Here is a 22,720-nt window from a genome sequence, read left to right on the forward strand (position 1 = left end):
AACAGAACCTTGTTTTTTTTGTTGGGTAGAGTATTTGCTATCTTCTCGAAGCACCACCGTGGGGACTTGCTCAAATATTCGAGCCCTAACGTGGGATATTTGCAACATTTGCAACTTTCAAAAGTTACAAATGCCTGCCAAATGCCCACGGGGGTGGTGGAGAGGTGGTAGGGCTTGCAATAGACTGATTTCGATATATTAAAATTCAGCTTTGCAACAAGGCTCAGAGGACACAAACAAAAGAAACTGAATGACCATGTTTATTCATTTCTTTTGTTTGTGTCCTCTAGGCCTCACTATCAATCTGAATTTTAAGATATCGAAAGCGGTCAATTGACATAGCCAAAAGGATAGCGGGCCCTCAGAACGAGATTGATTGGTGTCTTCAAGAGATTTTTTCCCAACACAATACCATTGGTCATGTGGTGATGGTTGGTAATATCATCCGCACGACCTATGCACGACCTATGGTGTAATGTAAAACTTAACGGAACAGCTTTAGTATTTAATTATCATTTTGACAAACGGCTGATTTTTTCATCTTGTTCTTTTAATACAGTTTTCCAAAACGTATGAAAATCAAAATACCAAGAAGATAATAGCAGCTTTCAGGAGCTATGTACGTGGTATTGAATCGTGTGAAACTTTTAATATAAATTTAACCTTTCTGTGGTAAAATTTATGGTAAAGTTATTGGTTGTACAGACCATGAAAGTGTACTTCAAATTTGAGATGCCCACACTCAAGGAGTACAGCTACAATATCTTTCTTAAAAATAACAGTTGAAAGTTAGGACAGCTCTCACAATGTAGTAACGAAACTTTTTCTCCAAACTGTTTTGCTTGCGGCGATAGAAAGCTATTATTGTAAAGGTATTTGGTTTATTTTGGTGTGAAGGAGGTTTTTTTTTTTGCGCGGGGACGTATCGCCAAGGCTACCGGACTGTGAACAAATTAAATACACTACTACTCATTAAAGAGCTATCTTTAGAACACAGTTGTATTAATAGAGTGCAGTGGAGGGGGAAACCTTTTTTTTTAGTTCAATGAAACAGCAGAAACTTAAATCATTTTATTACTACAACAAGTATCGGTTAAAAAATTCCATAATAAAGCGAAATATATATATAATAAATTGACTTGGCTGACTCCCCGGGGCAAACTCCCGGGCCGGCTGACAACCTTGCATGCGGTCTTCGCCGAGCGGATATACGGCTGAGATGCCCACAGACTATGCTGTGGCCTTATGTTGATGTAATGAGCTAAGAACTGGACAGTGAACAAAAGAGTATTATATTAAAAATAACGATACGATTTGCCTGACATTTAAGCGGCTAGTCTTAAGAAGGAAAGAAACCTGCTGAAGACTGAGATACAATGGAAATCCGAGATGAAGTAAGAAAGTTCTTTGATTCGTTGACTGATTATGTTGTACGCTGAATTTGTTTTGTCTCTGATTCTTCATTTGTTGCTTTTGTTATTCTTGAATTACATCAGAAAATGTCAGCCGTGTTAGTCAGTTACCCGAAATCCTTACTTCGCTCTAATTATTGTTGTACTGAATTTACTGTTTAAACTCAATATTTGTGTGCTCCGTGACAACAAACATGCAGTGCCCTGTTTCAGGCAGTTAAACTGGCGAAAACTAGCAGTAGAGAGAGAGAAAGCAAGTTAATCAGAATGCTTATCACCTTAGAAATTAGAAGACAGCTAATGACAAATGTTGAAAATCTAGAATGTACATGTTTGATCAGTATTCTCTGCTGTACTGATACGACATTACCAATGAACGGTCGCAACTGCATTATTTTAATTTGTTTCTCATCAACTAGAGATGTTAACTAAAGTATGCCGGTCGCTTAGACTTCGGTTTTAGAGCGATCTTAGTGATATATTACATTTTTACCTGGCACCACAATCTTATCCACAATCGCATTTATATGCGAGTTTCGGCTACCAACAAGAATCTTATCTTATGCCGTTCTATTGTATATTTTTACTGCCTCATGTTTTATATTACCATTACACTCTTACTTTAACAATATCCTAATTAAGATACTAAATGAATGAAGTGATCTATATTTCCAGAACTTAGGCTACTTTATTCTTTTTGTGCATGGTACCCTCGAAATGAAAAGGGACGCCTGAAGCGTATAAGATGTTTTCAATCAACCCTTTGTTCACACGGTCATCAACTCAGGCGGAAACAGCTTAAAAATGTAAATTAGTTCTGAAAAACGCACTTGGGAATAACTAATAAAGAGTATTGCATTGCATTGTATTGTACAGCTTCAAACATCAAACAATTAAAGTAGCTATCAAAATCAGAATTCGCAATTATCTAAAAGAAGTTTCTGAAGCTCTACGTAAGACACTTCTATTAGAATGTTGGCAATATTTTCGCTAGTGTCTCATTGTCAAACTGACTGTTGACGCTCTATATCCAAGTTGATTGGCAGTAGCATCCGTCATGGGCGCGGTTGGCTGCCATAGACCAATATGGCTCCTGCCAATATACAATAGAGACCTTTAGATCCACCTTTACCGCAAACGTCTAACTGCGATTTGAGGTTAGACGTTTGCCGTTCGTTGTTCAGACGTATAGTCGATTTAGATTGGAGTAAATTGGAGCGAATGGGAATCATCCTGTCAGTGCATTGGAAATTGTGAAAATAACGCCAAAAGTAGAGAAATGAAGGATCAGTGCCTTTCTACAAACAACAACAAAAGGCTAGGTAATCACTAATTATAACATAGCGCGCGCTAGTCCTACCTAAATCCTAATGAGCCATCATTTTTTTTTTCAATAATAATTTCGATTCACAAAACACAATTACTTCATACATTACTTACAATGCAGGTTACTTACGCTGGCAAAACATTACTGAATACACATTCTTTTAGAATACAGTTGTTTGCATTACGGGCTACTTACGTATACACTACTTACAATGCAATTCTCTACGTTACATTACTTGTTGGACATACAGTTACAATACATGTACCTATAATACGTTATAACAAATACTTACATTACTTATAGTACAATATTGCAGTTACAATAAAACTCTCAACATGTCCTCCAATATGATCGAAAAGATGTCCTTACTGCCTAAAAAAAGATTATTTACAGCTAATATAAGGTTATCGTTTTAGAAATGAATCGTATACGTAGGTCGTATTATTTTTATTTTTGTTATTATTGTCGTTTTTTTTTGTGAGGGAGGAATATGCTATATATTGACTTTGAGGGGAGAGGAGTATTCCTCAATAAAACATTTCATTAAGACAAATTTTCAAGATTGTATTCAATGAGTAGCTTACTGATTAACTCTTGCATGGAGATGGCCAGGCTATTTAACTTGCTTGAATAAATATAATGGCGCATAAATAAAGTCGTGTAGTTGAATTTCCGTATTATTGTGGTGTCGTGGGAGCTTGCAGTGACACCGAACAGGGTAGGTGAAATTCACTTGGTTGAACCAATTCAAAACCTTTTGGGTGAACAATTTGGTAAACGTACATTCGATAAAAGAGTGCTCGATTGACTCTATCTCCGCAGTATAGACATTCATCGTCCGCTTTAATACCAAATCTGAGCAGTACTGAGCTCTTTCTTAGTTACTATCGTTCTATGGATTAATTTAAATTGAAATTCTTTTAGTTTAGTTTCCATGCAAATGTTTTTTTTAGCGATTTAAAGATCTTAGTCCACACGTCCTTCTTTAATGAGAGTTTTTTGCTCCAACGTTTAGGGCCCGTCTGTTCTTGGTGTGAGTCTTAACGATAAGCAAATTATAGAAGTCCGTTGACTTAGCCTTGTGCAGATTAATTTGGATCGATTCGTTCAGGGAAAAGATATTATCATTTTGGGTAAAGAATGATTTGTTGATGATGTCGGAGCATTTGGCTAGAGATTATAAGCGTAGCGCTAACAACTTGATAATACTGTAAAAAATTGGATTCACAGGAATATTTATCACGGAACTCGTGGAATGTTAAAAAATTGCCACTTTCATTCAATAGGTCATTAATAAATAGAATATCCTTTTTAAACCATTCACTTAAGAAGATGGGTTTCCCGTCCACCAATGTATCTTAGTTATTAAACAATACTAACTCCTGCTTTTGATCGTAGGAGTAAAGAGTTTTTAATTCACTGAAGAAGTCAAGTATCTTCTTGTAGGAGAGCAGGAGGTCGTCAAAGTAATCCGAGTCGTAGTTGCACCTTCGTAGAAAGTTTAACCCTCCCTTTCTTCTGAAATAATGTTTTGCATTAATACACCTATTACTATTATCCGAAGTCCGCAACAGTCTTGGGATCCCGGCGAGTTTTAGGGCTCTCAAATAACATACGTCAGAGCAACGTGCCTAGAGGAATCAAAGTCTCGGGACATATTTTTCATATAATATTAAGGATAATAACGAGCTTAACTTCGACAAAAAGATCCAAAAGTTGCAAACTAAGCTGGATATGTGGAGTTCATGAGATTTGACGATATTTGGAAGAGCAATGTTGAATGGCAGTGAGGCTGGAGGTGATCTTGTTTTGATACAGACCTCACTACTTTTGTTTGGTGCTAACGAGATGCATTTACATGACAAATGCAGAGAGGTCTGTGACAAAGCAAGGTCACCTCCAGCCTCGCTGCCATTCAAAGGCCAGGTCACTGAGCTGATTTATTTACTTGTGGTAGCATGACCAAGTATTATTAAACTTAAACTTAAACTTAAACTCAAACTTAAACTGAGCAGACAACTGTAAGATGGTCAATTACCTTTGTAAGATACGCCCGCCTGGTAGTTGCATTCGTCATCTTGGCCATTCTATGTTTCGAAAGGGATTACATAAATCAATCATTATACCACGTGATCATATGACTCATGAAGTTTGAGTGTCTCGGGCCCGACAATCACAAAGTCCTTACTAATTCAATTTTACAAGATATTTGCAGATCGTAGCTAGCAACATTTATGTTTTTATCAAAATAGAAGAGGGTTAATTATCATTTTGACCTGCTTGCATTTATTCCGGCCGCGTTTGCTGCTTACTCTGATGGACGTAAAAGCTCTTGATAGAGGCTTGTTGCAACAAGCTGGATTAAAGAGCTGTACCGACTTGTCACGTCAAATAAATTAATTTATAAAACACTTTTGGAAGCAGATGTCCAGAATGTAAAGGGATATTTTAGTTTCAGAATATTCAAACGGTGAAAACCATGTCATGTGTTTTGCACGTCCAACAGGAAGAATCTCAGATGAAGAGGAAGGAAGGCTCAAGCCTGGCTTACTGTATAGATGATACCCCGCCATGGTACCTCAACGTTGTGCTGGGATTCCAGGTACCATAATCTTTATCCTCTCCTGTTCTCATGGTATAATCAATTCGTCTTTGCAAATTAATTTGTCTCCTTGCCTTCTAGCATTACTTGACGATGTTCGGCTCAACACTGGCCATCCCTTTCGTTTTAGCCAAGCCCATGTGTTACGATCAGAATCCACTGGCTACTAGTGAGATTATTGGCACCATATTTTTTGTGTCTGGAGTTTGTACTTTATTGCAAACCATTTTTGGAAACAGGTAAAATACAGCATAGTTCGTTTACTTTCTATCAGTTTTTGCGATATGACACCATTGAACTCCGCCAGATCATGTGTGTTTGCGGAACGAGCCATGGTAGGAGAGTATTAGTAAACAAAAACGGTACAAACTGATCTTTAGGACAGAACCTTACAACAAAAAGGCGAGTAATTAACGCTGCACTCATTAATACGAGGTCATACAAGTGCAGCGAGTTAGGGAAGGGAAAACTGGGATGTTTATGACACTAGCTTTAAAGCTTGAAAAAATGTTAATTGCGAACTGTACGATTGGAAATTATTTGAAGTTCAAGTCCTCATACACATCTCGCAATTTTCTTTTCTTACGGAAAACAATCGTTAAGTAGCCGTATAATCGCAAACAAGTTCAGCTCTGTAACTCTGCAGTATTTTCCTTTTTTCAGGCTTCCCATCGTTCAAGGCGGCACGTTCTCCTTTCTTACCCCTACTATAGCTATTCTCAGTCTCCCTCGGTGGACATGCCCCTCTGCTTCACCCACAGGTGAATAACATATAACCTTTAGTGACTGGTCCCAAGAAAGCCTTCATTAACGACAGATAAAAGCAACTAGTTACTCTCGGGACAAGTTATTGCGTCCTCTGTTTTATAGCAACAAGAAATAATCTGAATGATAGACTCCTGGCTGTAAAAAAACAAACACTGGTAGTAGAGATAAAAATAAAAGAGAGTTTGTTACAACCAAACTATTTTCAATTCCTCAGTCCCCAGGCTCAAGATAAATATGAATTTAGTTTGCTCGTCCGGCATAAAATCCGATTAATGTTTGATTATAACAACAGCAATAAGTGACGTTGGTAAAGTTTAAACTATTTCCAAAATATATCAAATTTAAAAGTTCACCGAAGCGATCAAATAACATTCTGCATATAATCATTTGTCATTTAGGTGATAATCTCTTGGGTTAGATTAATATGCGAAAATAAAATAAGATAAAACGGTGCTATACAAAATTGGCCATAAATGTGCCTGTTTTTTGAGGCCAAGAAGGATAGAGAGAAAGTAGTATAATGATATTTTCATTAGTAAATGTTTTTTTTTCTGTCCAACTTTAAAGGCCTAAACAATTTTACTACCATCGCATCATTCGTCAACAACACCACTGCATCTCCCATTGATTACACCGACATATGGAAACCGCGGATGAGGGAGGTAAGTATACATTGTCCATAATCAGACAGCGTTATTCCAGTGCAGATAAATTAATTTTTTATTTGTGTTTGCAGATCCAAGGAGCTATCATGGTGGCCGCTCTGTTTCAAATTGTGATTGGCTTCTCTGGTTTGGTCGGGTTTCTGCTTCGTTTCATTGGACCGCTGACCATTGCTCCCACTGTGACGCTGGTTGGACTCTCATTGTTTCAAGCAGCTGCATATTTCTCAGGTACAAACCCTGGACTCTTCACAAACTGTCACTTTATTTTAAAACTTTTAAGCATGGAGTAACAAAATAAAACTTATCAAGATTGCCAGGACGTCAAGTAAGAAATGAAATAAGGGATAATTACCGTCACATGGGTCTTATATGCGTCTTCTTTCTTCCAATTACAAATTGATAAGACAGACACGTAGCTGACAACAACAAATACAAAATGAAATTTCAGTTCTATAGTCATGTTCTTTAAACAATGAGATCGAAGGTCCATTATTTTTGCATGTTAAACACATACTTACATTGAATACCAGAATGTCATCCACAGCTGTTGGTCTTTGTCGTTTAATGAAGGGTTAGTTAGCTCGCTTTAGAAGCTTTATGACAAAACAAATTATCGTGTTTGCAGGTATCCACTGGGGAATTTCCGCGATGTAAGTACGGACGGATTAATATAAGGCTAGCTATACAATAACACCAGCCAGTCCTTCAGCAAACATGCCATGTATTTATGTACGTTTTACCCCACTTCTTGTAGCGAGAAATGGTGTTTCTCTCAGTAGATCTTTGAAAGGAGATGTGACTTTATAAGAAGTCTAAAACAGACTTTTGGTAGTATGCATAAACGTTGTGCGCTAAAAGAGAAAACCTGAGTGAATATATTTTAAGGTAGGCTCACTACACAAAATTATTTTCATCATAGTGATTGAACGGACCAGTTTTGGAGATAACTGCTTACAAAATAAGTTGACCTACATCAGCCTACAAATCTCTCGAGTCTTTTCTAAGTATCTATGGGACTATTATTTTAGCGATCCTTTATTTCTTCTGACATAACGATCATTTAAGTTTAGTGTGACCGCTTGTCAGTTGATTGGTGTTTACTTTACTTACTGTTTGTATTTGCTTATTTCCTTCAGGACCATGGTAGTTATTACAATCTTCTCTCAGTACCTGAAGCAAGTCAAAGTACCTTTGCCTGCTTATTCAAGACAGAGAGGGATGCACTTGACCAGATTTCCCTTGTTTAGATTATTTCCGGTTAGTTGAGTGCATGGGGACTGGGATGTGTTCAAACGACCTTACAACAGGCTCTCGGTCAGTAGGGACGATCGAAAAAGTGGGCGGCCGACGAGCGGCGTCCGGGAGAGGAGATTTTCGATCGTCCCCACTAACCGAGAGCCTGGAGCCGGCTATTACAACCCAACATGCATGATTTGTGATCACAAGAAGGTCTCAGAGTACGCTCGCTTGATACTAAGGAATGGAGAACAGAACAATTCCAACCAGTTACTAGGAATAGAAATCTTACGCCTAGGAAAACCTTTGTTTTAGATTGTTTGTTCTTACCGAATTTTTTTAAAAAAATAGAATTTTTATATTTGAATGAAACGTCTCTGTTTATTAGATCCTGCTCGGAGTGGTTTTCGCCTGGATTATTTGTGCTACTGTGACTGCAGCCGGCGGATTTACTGACAATAAGAACAGCACACAGTACCGCGCCAGAACAGATGCAAGAATATTTGTGCTGACTGAGGCTGAGTGGTTCAGATTTCCATATCCAGGTAGGAAAGATTTTAAGACAAGGGAAGGACCGTAGAAAATATCTCTGGATTAGTTATAAGCTGTTCAGTTTCGATCGTCAGCCTAAGATTGTCAAAGCACTGAATCGATCCGCACACCAGCGAGTCTGATTACTCTGGAAAGATTTGTCCGTTCTTTTTTCATTTAAAAATTTTCTAGTAACTGTATGGCGTAGTTTATGTCATCGTGGAATTTCTCTGCTACCTTGTCATATATAGCGTAATGTCTGTAGGGATGTTTACCAGGTGTTTAGGAACTGTCGACAGTGAATCCGTACTGGGTTTGACATCCTGGAGTTTCTCTTCCGTCCATGTTTTTTTTTTTGTACGTAGTAATACACGGAGCACCTGCATCAAGTGTCAAAATAGTCTACAGGAAAGAAGAGCTCGTTAGCTATTATTCTGTATACTACTTAAACTTGTTTCCACTTTAGGTCAGTGGGGCAGGCCCACAGTGAGTGCCGCTGGCGTGTTTGGAATGCTGGCGGGAGTATTGGCATCTATGATAGAGTCAATTGGTGACTACTACGCATGTGCGCGACTGTCGGGAGCTCCGCCGCCTCCAAAACATGCCATAAACAGAGGCATTGGAATGGAAGGTATAGGCTGCCTTCTTGCTGGGGCCTGGGGCAGTGGAAATGGGACTACTTCTTACAGTGAGAACATAGGAGCAATTGGAATCACAAAGGTATGTCACAAAAATTTACTCAGTGTAACATACATTCCATCTACCAGTGCGCCAGTCGCGGAATAACCGCAATGAAATCATTGTTTTACTTAAAGTCGAGTTTTGAATTGATTTACCAAGTTGCGCGTTTATACCATTTATTAACACAGTCTTCACACACAGGTTGGAAGTCGTCGTGTCGTGCAGTATGGCGCTGTAATAATGATGTTTCTTGGCATACTGGGCAAGTTTGGCGCCCTTTTCACCACTATCCCAGACCCTATAGTTGGCGGCGTATTCATGGTGATGTTTGGCATGATTACTGCTGTTGGTATTTCCAATCTTCAGTTTGTTGACCTGAATTCTTCAAGAAATCTCTTTATCCTTGGTTTCTCACTGGTGTTTGGCATGGCGCTCCCGTATTGGCTGTCTCAAGAGCAGAACAAGAACGTCATACAAACAGGTTTACTTCAGAGATTATCGTAGTTTGCTATGTCAATAACTTTACATGCAGGGTTTCCAATAGTTATGATGTCTTGGATAAGATTTCCAAACGTACTGTTGTTAAACGTTGAATGGAGCTATGTAAATCCGTGTACATTTCATCATATTCAAAAGACCTCAAACGTGTTTGCTTTTTATTTCGAGCCTCCAAGATGGTGACCAGCGTTATTGTCACTGACCGTCATGCGCAGTATCCCAGAGAGCAAAATATTGATCAGTGAACTTCACAAATGCAACTGATTTGAATTTTGTCTTTCATTCTTCAACTCTTCCACAGGTGAGCCCGAGATTGACCAGATCATCACAGTGTTATTGCGAACCAATATGCTGGTCGGTGGAATCGCGGGCTTTGTACTGGATAATACGATTCCCGGGTCACGTGAGGAACGAGGCATGGTTGTGTGGAACAGCGAGATGACGGAAGTTGGCCACAGAGCTCATGTTTATGATCTTCCATTTGGTTTGAAAAAGTTGAGCTTTTACAATTTTGCTAAGTATGTTCCCTTTCTGCCATATTATGGTAACGAAGAAACTCCTGCAGTAGAATTAAGAGAGGCGAAAAAGAAGCCGAGCGGCTTTCCTGCCACTCTGTGACTTTATTTCATGCACTAATTCAGGTACGCCATGAGACTACCATGGCTTTAAGGACTGCTGGACTAAAATAAATCACTGTATAGTAGACGTTATCACCACTGTATAGACTTTTTGTTGTTCTTGAGCGCTAACACACAAAAGAACAAGACACATCACGTCGTGAAACTGTGTGAAAAAAATTCATGTTAGCCTTTATTTCAAATGGAACGAATTTAATTCAGGTACCCAGGTATCCATCCTCTTGAATCATATATTTTGCGGGTTGATGAATTTATTAAACACCTTCATATAATTTCTCGACTGACGTTCTAGTTTCTCCTTGAAACCGAATGTTGAGCAATTTCTTTAAAAAATTATACCGATATCTCGGCGCAAACTATCTTGTTTAAAAACTGTTCTTTTCGTTTGCCATTGCAAGGTTTCGTCAAGTGAATTATCTAATCTAAGAATAAAGTAGAAAGAGAAACGCATGTTTGTCATGATTCCGTTCGATATCCGATATTTCCCGCCCAATTTGTTTTCTACAATCCTATTTCACTTTCTTGGAAAATCAATATAAATAAATATATTGCTGCAAAAACAGTAGCAACCTCGTCCAATCGCCACTACATCCTTCATTACAAAAAAATAATGTTTGAGTGGCCTCAAAATCGGCCTAAGAAAGCTTGGAAAATATCCACTTCTGACTCTCCGAGTTACTGCAGTCGCTCATCACCACTGCATTTCCGTCATCCTGAAGTTCTAAACATCTCCCTTGTTGCGTGTTACGAAGACCTCCCTAAGATAGAAAATCACAGTAAAGTTCCTAATTTGGAATTGGTGCACATTGCTAAACTTGAATTAAGTATTCCGCTTCTTTAAGGAATATTCGCTGTAATACATTTACCAGTGCTTCATTCCCACAACAGTGCATCATCCATCACTACTTACAGTCTATTAGTTCCATTTGTAATTTGTCAACGCGGGAACGACTGGTCGTATCATCAAAGGTTACTCGGATGATATTTTGTACAAGCATGCAGATCCGTAAGAATGAAGAAGGAAAAACACATGAGAGTATCAGTGCGATAAATTTGTGGCAATTGGCTTTACCTGTGATATTTTCCATTGTTTGCTGTTATCATCACAAGAAACAAGCATCACATTGTCAGCAGCTCCTTTCACACACACTGAATCGTCCTGTCCAGCTTTCAACTCGTCATCTTTTGTCAGGACAAAATACTACAAGAAACGTTCAACAAGATGCTTTATACTGCTAATGACGCAACCCTTATCCCGTGAACAACAGTGTTCATAACTGGACTGATATGGTGATTGTTTTCCACGGGAAACGGCATGAAGTTAAGGTTACTTAGTTGATAGATATCAAAGAGGTATGTCGGGATTTATGCAAACGGTGTTAATGAACATTTCACACTGTTCGCTACAACTCTCTCCAAAGTGAGCCACATAAGAATTCAAAGGAATGTCAGTTTTTTTTACTTCAGTCTCTTACTTCCGTTGATATACTTCATTCTTCTACTTTTTTCCATTACTTGGAGAGATTTTCTCACAGCTTTATTTTTCGAGTAATAAAATCAGAGTCTGAAGCTCCCTTGGTCCTACTTGGTGCAAAGGAATGAACCTACTACTATCATCGTTTGCATAAATCCAGTCATACATAAAAGTCGCTGAACAACAGTGCGCTATAATGACAAGAAAGAGAAAATCCGGCCAAAAATCAAAAAATTCCGGAAATTTCGTTCAGAATGTAAATGATAAGACAATTTTGGTTCGACCGACCGCAAGATTTCCGAAATAAAAGAAACCCAGTTGTCCAAAATTGCCCAAAATTTTCCTACCGAAATATTCGAATTGAAAATGTGCCATCGCCATCTTGGAATGATGCTGGATTAGGGCGAATTTGTTCTAGGCTCTTTCGGTTAATTAGGCCGGGTTGTTGAGTAAATGGTAAACGACCAATCCGAATGGAGCTTAGCATCAGGGATTTTAACATGATTTGCTTACCGTTTGCACAAACTTTTGGAGAACCGGTTTCTCCGAGTAAATGGTAAACAACCCCTGTGAAGATCAATTCCTATTCTAATTCTAATGATGGGCCGATCGTCTTGGACACCAAATAGCAGGCACGTGGCAGGCTTGGTCTTCCCTGGCTTATTTTATACTTCAGCAGTCGACGATCTTATATAAAATAATACCTGATTTCCTCCCATGCTATGACAGGGTGAAGCTCCAAGTTCAAACCCAACAGACCTGGCCATAGTATCAAGACACATTCCCGTCTGAGGATTACGAACCTGCACAGAATTAAAGAAATACATTCACGAAAGAAGGTTTGCAACAACGTTTATTATCACCGAAAAAGCTTTTTTATCCTCAAAACGTGCAGAGGAAGTGATACCACAAAACTGAAAAGTTCCTCCCTGTGGGGTATTCCAAGATCATCTGATATGTCTGTCTCACAGTCATGGTTTGGAATATGCGTTCGCGCGTACATCGGGAATATATAGTACGCAGCCAGAAAACACTACGGTTATTTAAAAACTACTGAGAGTGTTTGAAAAGTTCGAAAAGAGAAATATTCTTTCTTACATTTTTTGCTATCAATTAACCATCGTGTTAACTGAATGATAGTATGACACGCGACTTCTTGTGGTGACAGATTTAACAAGATATTTAGATATCACACAGGACCGGAAGTTCTGTATGACATGTAACAAACACAAACAAACCTTGAAACTAGAACTTCAACAAGCAAACATCACTCTCAATAAACACGTGAACCTTAAGACTCAAATCAAAGGTTATAAACTCAACGAAATTTCATTCATTTTTTGCTACAACTTCTTTACTATTTAACAATTAGATTATGAGCTCGAGATTTCAATGAGGTGATAGTCGATGAGGCGTATTATTAATAAAACTATGGGCGTGAGAAAGATCACTTGGACTGAACTGTCATTTGAAATTGCAGTTTTGTGTGCGCTTATCACTTTTTTTCAATAATTTTAAGTTTTTTGAAGTCAAGAAACCGTAAATGTCCTTCTTTTAGTCTGCTCAGGAATTTAATTTGCCATTTGCCTCAAGAATTTCCTTCAAAACTTTGGAAAAACGCAAAAAAGTCGCCATTTTGAAGACGACCACCAGTCACTGCACATTAATGGCTGATAGCGTACGATCACTCAGCCAATCAGATTGTAGGATTTGCAAAATTGTAATAGTAGCGGAACTTCTGCGCGCCGAAGGTTGGCGAGCGGAGCCCCTTACCTTAGAAAATTTGGTAAACCATCTATCTAAAACAAATTTGGCTGTTACGTACGTCCGTACGCCCGAACGCCAAGCCCAATACCTTGAAAAATAAGAGAATGGCACCATAACCATAGGTACATCTTTGATATTGGACATCCATGTCATGGTTAATTGACAGCTGTCAAAACAAGGTATCAGCTGACCAATATCACGTGACCATATCGCGGGCTCAGGAGAAATTCAGCGCAAATTAACCCCTGGGGCGTTGTTGACTTTTCTCCCGACATATTCCTTGCACATTCGTCTCTTGGAAAGTCCCTTATATATTGCGAACGTAAGTTTTACCCACTTGGTTTCGCTTATTGGATATAGTTTGTTAAAATTAACTGAAAAATAGCGAAAAGACACGCTAAACAATTACATGCTCACAATTGTTCAATTTTTGAGTTTCTGAAACAGAGAAAACAAATCCTCTATTTCCTTTATGGTCAATTGCAATCAGGAGCTGCGCTTTTAGGCTTGGCTAAATCTATACATTAGAATTCTACTGATGACCCTTAAGGTCCCCAGCTTACCTCTCCGTATGCCTCGTAGTCCTCAGATGGAGTCTTTTGCTCAGGGTAAATGTTCTCCACGTACCATTTGAAGCTCTTACATTTGAGTCGCTTTCGGAGCTCTAATCGCTTTGTTAGATCTCCATGTTCTACCCCCTGTAAGTCCGGTCTCTTCATAAACACAAACTTTTTATATTCATCCATCCACACGTGAACAACACGTGCAAGGTTCACGGTTACTTCATGATAGCCACCTGGAAACTTGTATGGGAAACGCGAGCGAAATACGTGACCAACACGAGAACATGGAATTATTTCTAATTTTCCGCCACATTGCCAAATCTGAAATACATGAAACAAAATTTCATTACACTCCAATACGCTTAAAGAAATTAATCGCTATAAGATGCTTCAGTAGTGGAAACCACAAGTCAAAGGGCCACAGAAAACTGGACTGACGCGAAAAGTGGACATAAAATTGCTTGAGCAGCATAAAACAAGTTTGAGCAGGTCCACCGGTCAGATTGAAAGTGATTTACAAATCTGAAAGTGAAATCTTTCTTCTTTTTAAGGTCGCTGGGAATGTAGTTTTGACCAACAAAATGTATTCGGAGCAAGAGAAGAGTTGTTGTTTTACTTTGGAAACCTTAGCTTGGATCTAAGCCTTACGCTTTTCATCTGAGTGCACCTTTTCTCCCCAATTTTCGAAAGCAATGGAAATGTTTCGTCAGTTTTGCGCTGAATAAAGGAAATCTCACACGACTCAATGGTCATAGCTAAGGAACAATGGGAGATGCGAGGGGAATAGCACTCGAATTTTTACACTTTACGTTTTTATCACACTGTTTCTTTTACATTTTTAATATTCTATATGTCAATTTATAGGTCTTTAAAAATCTTGTTCTTCGTAAATGCGTCTTTCAACGCTTAAGGTACGGACGTTGTATAAAGATGTAAACAATAACCTCCATTTGGCGCGGAAATACGCTTGGATATTTGTCCGTGGACATTATCTGTTCTGAGAAACGAACAGTTTTCCGCGAGCGTGGCTCGAGGAAAACTGTGGGCACGCGAAGGTCTCATATGAGCTTTACAATCTGGTCAAAACTGGAAGGGAATGACGATCGAACATTAATGATCATCTTTCCTGTTGTAAATTCCAAACAGGTTTGAAAGAAACTAAACTGTGTATGGAACTCTAGATCTATGACTACATATATCTCACCCGAAAAGACATCTCCAGGTTTTCTCCTCCCCAAACATCCATACCTTCATCATAAGAACCGGAGTCGAAGAAGTATTGACGATCAATAGAGAACAGGCCACCTGCCATTGTGGGGGTCCTGTGGGGATAAATAATAGCAGCGTATCTTAAGGCTCGGCTCTACGCCAGCTTCGGTTTCAAGCTGTCTTTGTATAATTTCATCTACCGTGTACCTGATGCTGTTATATTCAGAAGTACTGTGTTCTCTCCGCCAGCTTTTGAAAACTCCGCGCAGTTGTGGAATGAGCAGTGATCGTAAAATACGTTACAAAACATTTTAGCGTGTTCAGGCCAAACATTGAGGGCAGTCTGTTAGCCTAAGTGCCCCCTCCCCCCTCCCTCCTCACTAAATCACTCCACTCCCCATAACTTATGTCGCGTTCGGCTGAACTACACACTAACCTGATTGGTTGACTTGAATCTTTACGTTGATTTCGAATACTTTGAGGTAATGAATGCCAGTTAAACTGCATGTCCCAGCTGAAGCCGCCTATTATTTCAGCTGGTGTTCTTGAATAAGAGAAGTCCGATGAACTGATAATGTCAATAACTGGAACAGACACGATGGTACGGTCCTGCCGGATCCTGTCAAGGAGGGGCTCTAACCAGTTCACGTTAGCTTCACAATGAGCGTCAAGGAATGTTATCACTTGAGCTCTAGCTGCATTGGCCCCTAATAGACGAGCTCTAATGAGCCCCTCTCTTTTCGATGTCCTAAGAATGCGAACCTTGGTTAACTTAGATACGTAATCATCGAGCGGCTTTTTCAGATGATCTGGGGAGGCAAAGGCAACAAATATTTATGGAAAGCGAAATTCACAAAATAATAAGAAAATAGTTTTAAAATTATGCAATTAACTACGGGTCCGATACATCAACCGGTACATCTTCCTAGCCGGGAAGCCAAGTTAAGCAGCGCGATTGTAGTCCAGTCCCTGAACTTTCCCTTCCTTGCGCGCGAGAGTAGAGTCCAGGCCCCAGCTGCAATGCCATCCACCGGATGTCGCTCTCTAGTGGATATGTGCTAACAAAACAAACCATGCTATCCACTGGATAGTGATTTACGGTGAACAACCCGCGCCAGGAGGCAGCCCAGGATAACTTGCATGCTAAGAACGAACCAATCAGAGTATGGTGTTGACGTGCGCGCTAGGATTTAAATTGCTCCTTCAAAAGATGAATTCAACATGTTCAACTACGCGACCAAGCAAACTCGTTAATTAAGGACGTTCGCGCCCAAAATGTTTTCACGCACAGATTTTTTAAAAACTTGCCGTGCAGAAAGGCAAAGATCAACGTCTGCCAAAAAGTCCAAAAAAATGGGGAGTCACCGTGTTCATATGGCGCAGTGAAGACCATTTTCGTTATTTTAAGACTATCTTAGCTTAGAACTATCAGCAACAAAAGAAGCCGGCTACATTAGAGATGTTTAGATCAGGTAAACGGTAAACTGTTAGAGAAACTTTTGCAGCTGATGTCGTGGCTTCGTTCCTTGAGGTAGAATAGGCCTTGAAAAAGAATAGATATTAGTCTTGCCCACATAAATTTGAAGAAAAATTCGATCGCACAATGGCAGAAAAGGCAAAATATTTATTACTTCTCAAGTACAGAATTTTTTTTAAAATGATGTAGAAAATCGATACAGAAAATGATCAATGGAAAGAAAAGTGTGGTGAAAGAGGGGGTCATGGACCATTTAAGAAAGTAAACTGCAGTTAAAGTTTAAGCAACCGGTGCCAAAATGTTTTGGTCGTTAGTTCTGAACCAGACCAAGATAGGTTAAGCTGTTTCGAAGGTCGTTCTGGTGTTCCTGGCTGTCAGTAATAGATGCCCATTAGTCGAGCGCGCTCTTCACATATAAGTTTTCCCCTGATTTGTTTTTTTCCGGCGGAGGCGTTGGGTGGCGGAGAGGAAGGAGCGAGGGGGTGGGGAAATAGGGGATGGCGGCGTTCTACGCATGCGCTTGCAAGTTATCCTCGACAACCTCTTGTCGCGCCAGGGTTCAACCCCAAAATAGCGCGCGAGGAAGGGAGAGTTCAGGGACTAGACTACACCAGATATATAGACACAAACAATTTAAAATAATTCATCTCGGGTGAATTTGCAGGGTTTTTTGCACCAATATATCTAGCTAGGTTGGGTGAAGGTATCTCCATAACACGTAGTTTTAAATCATCGTTCAGCTCTGCTTTTCATGGTGGTGCAGTGTAACCTGAGTGTGACCGTCGTGTATCAAACATACAATGTGCACCGCTTACCAAATGTACTGAAGTCGTCAATAAGTATAATCTCGTACAGAAGAGCTGGCGGCGAGCGGTGTAACACACTGTGAACTGTACGTAACAGGGTCGACCAAGCTTCATTATGAAAACAAATCACAACACTGGTCGTAGGCAACTCGGAGACTGGGTACGACTTACTCTCACACCTGTTCAGATGTAATGCAACAATGTTTTCATGATGTAGCTATGATAAGTTCTTGTAACATAAAACATTCTGCTTAGCCTCTGTTACTATAAATAGTCTTCAAGGAAGCGGGTTTTTTTTTCTTACCGCTACCATTCCAAAATAGCATGAATCAATTACTGACTAAAAATACAGTTGGTTCGTGTTAAACATGTTGCCTTTTCATTCGGTTTGTGAGCAGGCGAAGGATATGCGCGGATAGACGACATGGCTGGGCAAATAAGGGCGGCATAAGGGGGTTCAAGTGATGTAACAACATCAAGGATGGCCATTTCTGCTAGCGCTGTTTTGATCTTGGTTGAAATTTTCTATTTTCCAGCAGCGATCACAAGGAATAAGTCGTCTCCTTTGGAAAGATATAGACTCGAAGATTATTTCAGGCTTTGTGAAAACGATAAATAAGTGCCAAAATATCACCGAGCGTGCAATATATATGTACAGCAGTGATATTTAATAGTCTTAATTAATGGAACAAATTGCTTAAAATAGCTCAACTGTTTTCACTACTTACCCAGAACTCCGTGTGTCTGGTATAGATCGCTCGAGGGAAATCTTCGCACTCGCATATTCATTAAAAGCATATTTATTGTAGCCATCTTTCTCATTGGGTTTTTCCTTAGCTGATACAACCACGGGTTTGCCGTCTTCACCAGGACCGTTCGGGTCATGCGGAATTATTATCCAGCCAATATTCCTGTCTGCTCTCTCTTTCTTGGGATCATTCGGCTCAACGGACCTTACCACCGAAATAAGTTTTTTCTTCAGTAGTTTGGGTTTTTTCTTTCTTGTTTCAAGTCTTGTGTTTTTGTTGAACTGTCCTTTTATCAGCGAATCCTTTTCTTGTACAATAACTTGCGTGTCCCGACTAGACTTGTGTTGAAATATCTGGTTGTTTATGATATCAAATTCCTCTCCTTCAGAAATTCCACGTGGCGATAATTTCTTTGCTTTGTTTGTATCCTCTGATTGTCGCTCAAATCTAAGCGAAGCATTTTTATTTCCCCGTCTAAGACTGTGAGCAACTTTCAACTCATTTGAAGCGATATTTACTTGATATGAAACAAGTATCACAGTATTCAACGCAAACCAAAATATGGATGTCAGCAAAGCAACAATGATGATCTGCCTCGGTCTATGAACCTGGCATACACGTATCCAAGCCATTACAAAATTCTAACGACGGCTAAAGCCTCCTAAGGATTAAATACTGTATCTTCCTTAAGTATTTCACGTGTCCAAGGTTAATTTCTGCCGTATTGTCTCTGTTATATTTTAGGCCTACCAGTGTCATACGCAGTTTAGTTGTAGACATCCAGTGATGGTGTAAATCTTCAGTGTGAAGTGATTTCCTATTTTGGAGCACATCACCCTTAAAAACACTTCTTGAATCCACGGACATTGTTTGTCAACCGAAATAGCTTCAACGACCAACAACATCCCATCACGACCAACATCATGTTTTGTCAGTGGGATTTGGTATATTGACATAGTTTGTCTTGTGTTACTCTGAGCACGCGTGTAGAATGACATGTATTGTATCAAAGAGCCATTAACAAGCTTTTCAGAGTTCATTCCTTCTCACATTTAGTCAGCTGGGTACGGGCCTTTTGTTCCGGTGTCTGATTCAACCAACAAAAGTAAACACTTCGCATGAACAACTACTCTGAATTTGCATACGCGCAAGTTTATTGAGGACTTTGCAATTCCGTTCAAGATAATCGGATGTTCGATGTTGTGAAAAACTAACGATTTTATCAACAAAAATTTGAGATAAAGTGTATTGTATTCCAGGTCACGGTTATTACTAGACTTTGACTAGTTCACAAAGTTTATGACAATATTTTCACATCCCTGTTTTAAAGTGTGTCAAATATAAGCTCTGGTTGACAAAATTGTAATTTTTCGTCGGCTTAAGGACCAGTACAAAGACGTACAAAAAAGAATGAAGTTTATTTCTCCCGTCAGCTCAGAGCAGATGTCAGCCGGGGTTATGAGTGCGGAAGTTATGTCAGTGAGCATGGTGGATCCAGCTTCTTCCTTTGTATACAACCGAGGAATCTGTAACCCATAATTAACGACGGCTCTTCTCTTTTGCGCGACTGACGACGAGAATTGCCTTGGGAAATTCCATTTGAATTGAACATATGCGCGCAATCAAACCAGAAACAGGACTTTTGCTTATTCCTTTTTGATTATGCCCAAAGCGTCAGTCTTTCGGTCACCACCTGACTGAAAAGAGGAACGGATTGTGGAAAAGCCTGTGAAGAGAATAACAACTTTAAAGAAAGGCTGATAGTAAGAGTGTGTAGTGAATGGCATGTTATAACAGAGCTCATAAGCTAACGGGTTCTTCTCTGTTTATTGCGTCATTCTCAGACAACTCTGTTTGTGTGGCATGAACAGTTTCTTGGTAGATGTTCGGAGACAATGTTTCTTTGTGGCATTTAAACAAGCCAGAAAACCAATTGCTACTACAGGCTAAGTTTACAAAGAGGTTTGACGTTTCCGCCTTTAAAGCGTTCTCTAATCCACACAAGTTAACACACACATCTCCAGTTCGTAGACCGTAACCACTTGGTGAAGTCTCAAGAGTATAGAATGTAAAGCGAACACTTACGAAACGTTGAAATATCTGCCCGAGTTTTTGTAGAAGACGACGAGGAAAGGAAATCTAAACGACAAGTCGAGGAACCCGTTACGTAAAATTAAAATAGTTTATAATATAAATGAACATTTGAAAATCCTTTAAGTCCTAAAATTCAGCTGCAGCTCGATAGGCCGGAACGTTGGAGGGCACGCCATAAAGTTCTATTCAGAAGTGGTAGCACGGGACGTGCTGGCATGGAGAAACATTGTTTCAGTTGAATAAAACAGCTGGGCTTGGAGCGACCCCCTGTACTCCCGTGCCGCCAAAAGTTCACGTCTCTTCTTCTCCTTTGATAAGCTTATGTTGAAGCTGACATCACCAAGTGGTCTTATTCCTTAGATCACCAGTCCAGGCCGGACTACTCCGGTGCTTAGCTCTTTGACTATGCGCAGACCGGCTGCGCACTAGTCCATGTCTTCTGTTTTGGAGAATTCCCAGACTTGCGCCAGTCTTCCATCGCACGCGCGGACCTTTGCATGCTCAGTATTTTGGGAGCCTCGGTCGATACACACATCACGACGAGGATGATAGAGTTTCGAGTTCTGAAAAAGCAAAAAGAAAGTGCTATGTAGGACAATAACATCAACAACGTTTATTTGTAACTCATTGTTACAAACAAATGTACATCCACGTGCAAGTGATTTGCAGTTATTGTAGCTTTAGTTTACCTTAGCAATTCAGCGGCGCGTATAGATACTCTAGATCGGTAACATATTTACGACCTGTTAATTTTTTCAGTTGTCGTATATAACGACTAGTTATATAAGGGATTTTATAACGGGTGATACGTACCTTGTATACCCACTTCTGATTCTGTTGGAGTCCATCACATTCTCTCAAGTACAAATCATATCCGTTATAATCCAAACAGTTATCCTCTGATTTCAGTTCTCCTTTACTCGTCAAAACAAAATACTGAGGAAGAAAACAAAAAAGATACGAAGATAAGGTTTGGGCTTTTTGGGGTACTAACTTTAGCAGAAAGTTACGCACCCTAGATAAGATGCCAATCCATCACAGATTAACCCCACCCCTCCCTCTCTCCTCTCCTCAGAATTTTGTCAGGTCGAAACAGTCAGTCAGTACTTATTCCATGTCCCCGAGAAGGCTTTATATGCATTTACAATATAGATAGGACCCTGCGCGCGCTCTGATTGGTCAAAAACCCATGTTTTATCAGAGTATAAAATATAGAAAAAGCTTGTTTTATTGTTTTTCGCCACGTTACCTCTAGTCAACACTTTTGTTAGAGATGGCGAAAAACATTTTCTTTGAAGAATTTTTGATGGAGTTCTCTGCGAAGCACTGGAAAGTTTTGAAGGCGAGACATGTAGCACTTTGGTAGTAATAAATTAGTGAAACAATCTCAGATAGTGCAGACTGCAATTGATAGCTCTGGCACGGTAGTCCCAAAAGTACTCACCCCTGCTCGGTTCAGTTCCGGTTTGTATCTACCTTGGTAGTCTGCTAGGGCTTTTCCATTTAGCAGTGAGTACGTTTCAAGGTTGTATTTTCATTAAAGGCCCGAAAATTACGTACAATTACTGTTTGTCACGACAGCTTTTAAATTTTACTCCGGTGTTTTACGATGATTTTCGCCGTTCATTTTAAATTCAATATACGTTGAACAAACGTGACAATTCAGCTCTTCGCGCCAACTTTGTAACTTGATACTTTTGTTTTCCTCCTAAAGGTATGTAACATGAAACTCTTGTTTTCTCCAAAACACAGGGAAGATGAGCTTGTTTGGGGAGATACATTAAAGAAAGTTAAATATTTGACGAAGAAATGGAAGAAAAAAATTTTGTTTCCTCAAAACGCAAATTTTCTTATCACAGATGAACAAGAACTAATTTAATTATCAGATAGTCACGGAATACCACTTTCTTTTTCTGTTGCCACCTTTGTTGTCAACAATAAAACAATTCAAAATTAACACACAACAACATCGATTGATACCACTGGGAAGCGTTTCAATGAGAAGTATTCAAGGTAAACTGTGCTACTTGGCTGATATTATCCTGCATCAATGAACAAGTCTTCTCAAAGACTGATTAAATTAATTTACGCTTTCAATAGGTGCCACGGAGTCTGCAGCAATATTTGAGTACTTTCCTGGTTTCTTCTGTCACAAATTTACAATTTGCAGAATATTAAAGCCACTAACTCGCGAACTTTTTGGTCTCTCTTATAGACGCAGTT

The 22,720-nt window shown here is 39.5% G+C and overlaps 3 protein-coding genes across 4 annotated transcripts in view; 1 reads left to right on the forward strand and 2 right to left on the reverse strand.

The window, feature by feature from the left end:
* The first annotated feature begins 919 nt into the window (after positions 1-919).
* LOC145486537 (solute carrier family 23 member 2-like) lies at positions 920-10,344 on the forward strand. Of its 2 annotated transcripts, XM_081465221.1 has the most exons (12): positions 920-1,394; positions 5,246-5,341; positions 5,423-5,580; positions 6,005-6,102; positions 6,677-6,771; positions 6,846-7,002; positions 7,400-7,424; positions 7,911-8,031; positions 8,399-8,555; positions 9,008-9,261; positions 9,424-9,703; positions 10,022-10,344. In XM_081465221.1, the coding sequence occupies exons 1-12, from the start codon at positions 1,377-1,379 to the stop codon at positions 10,336-10,338; spliced, it is 1,776 nt and encodes a 591-aa protein (XP_081321347.1). In that variant the 5' UTR covers positions 920-1,376; the 3' UTR covers positions 10,339-10,344. The 2 variants fall into 2 exon arrangements, with proteins under 2 accessions (XP_081321347.1, XP_081321346.1); XM_081465220.1 differs by lacking the exon at positions 920-1,394 and having other exon boundaries at positions 1,416-5,341.
* Positions 10,345-10,594: 250 nt separating this feature from the next.
* On the reverse strand, positions 10,595-19,040 carry LOC145486536 (polypeptide N-acetylgalactosaminyltransferase 13-like). Its single transcript, XM_081465219.1, has 8 exons — positions 18,383-19,040; positions 17,664-17,833; positions 15,808-16,180; positions 15,367-15,484; positions 14,163-14,483; positions 12,537-12,635; positions 11,431-11,559; positions 10,595-11,116 (listed from the first exon to the last, which is right to left on the reverse strand). Exons 1-8 carry the CDS (start codon positions 19,033-19,035, stop codon positions 10,994-10,996), a joined length of 1,986 nt encoding a protein of 661 aa, XP_081321345.1. The 5' UTR covers positions 19,036-19,040; the 3' UTR covers positions 10,595-10,993.
* Positions 19,041-20,919: 1,879 nt separating this feature from the next.
* Positions 20,920-22,720, reverse strand: part of LOC145486538 (polypeptide N-acetylgalactosaminyltransferase 1-like) — an 11,724-nt gene continuing 9,923 nt past the window's right edge. The window contains exons 7-8 of the mRNA XM_081465224.1: positions 21,311-21,433; positions 20,920-21,060 (exon numbers count right to left, since the gene is read on the reverse strand). Of these exons, the coding sequence (XP_081321350.1) occupies positions 20,923-21,060; positions 21,311-21,433 (261 nt within the window). The 3' untranslated portion in view covers positions 20,920-20,922. The remainder of the gene's footprint in view (positions 21,061-21,310; positions 21,434-22,720) is intronic.

Source organism: Orbicella franksi, chromosome 5 (assembly GCF_964199315.1).
Source record: "Orbicella franksi chromosome 5, jaOrbFran1.1, whole genome shotgun sequence".
NCBI lineage: Eukaryota > Metazoa > Cnidaria > Anthozoa > Scleractinia > Merulinidae > Orbicella > Orbicella franksi.

Excerpts from the sequence above, each read along its gene's own strand:
- LOC145486537 (XM_081465220.1), top strand. The coding sequence starts at position 5,219 with ATGTCATGTGTTTTGCACGTCCAACAGGAAGAATCTCAGATGAAGAGG. Across the intron at positions 5,342-5,422 it reads ACGTTGTGCTGGGATTCCAG|CATTACTTGACGATGTTCGG; the intron begins GTACCATAATCT and ends CTTGCCTTCTAG. Across the intron at positions 9,704-10,021 it reads CAAGAACGTCATACAAACAG|GTGAGCCCGAGATTGACCAG; the intron begins GTTTACTTCAGA and ends ACTCTTCCACAG.
- LOC145486536 (XM_081465219.1), bottom strand. The coding sequence starts at position 19,035 with ATGGCTTGGATACGTGTATGCCAGGTTCATAGACCGAGGCAGATCATC. Across the intron at positions 16,181-17,663 it reads TGACGACTTCAGTACATTTG|ATCATCTGAAAAAGCCGCTC; the intron begins GTAAGCGGTGCA and ends TTGCCTCCCCAG. Across the intron at positions 14,484-15,366 it reads ACCTGGAGATGTCTTTTCGG|ATTTGGCAATGTGGCGGAAA; the intron begins GTGAGATATATG and ends CATGTATTTCAG.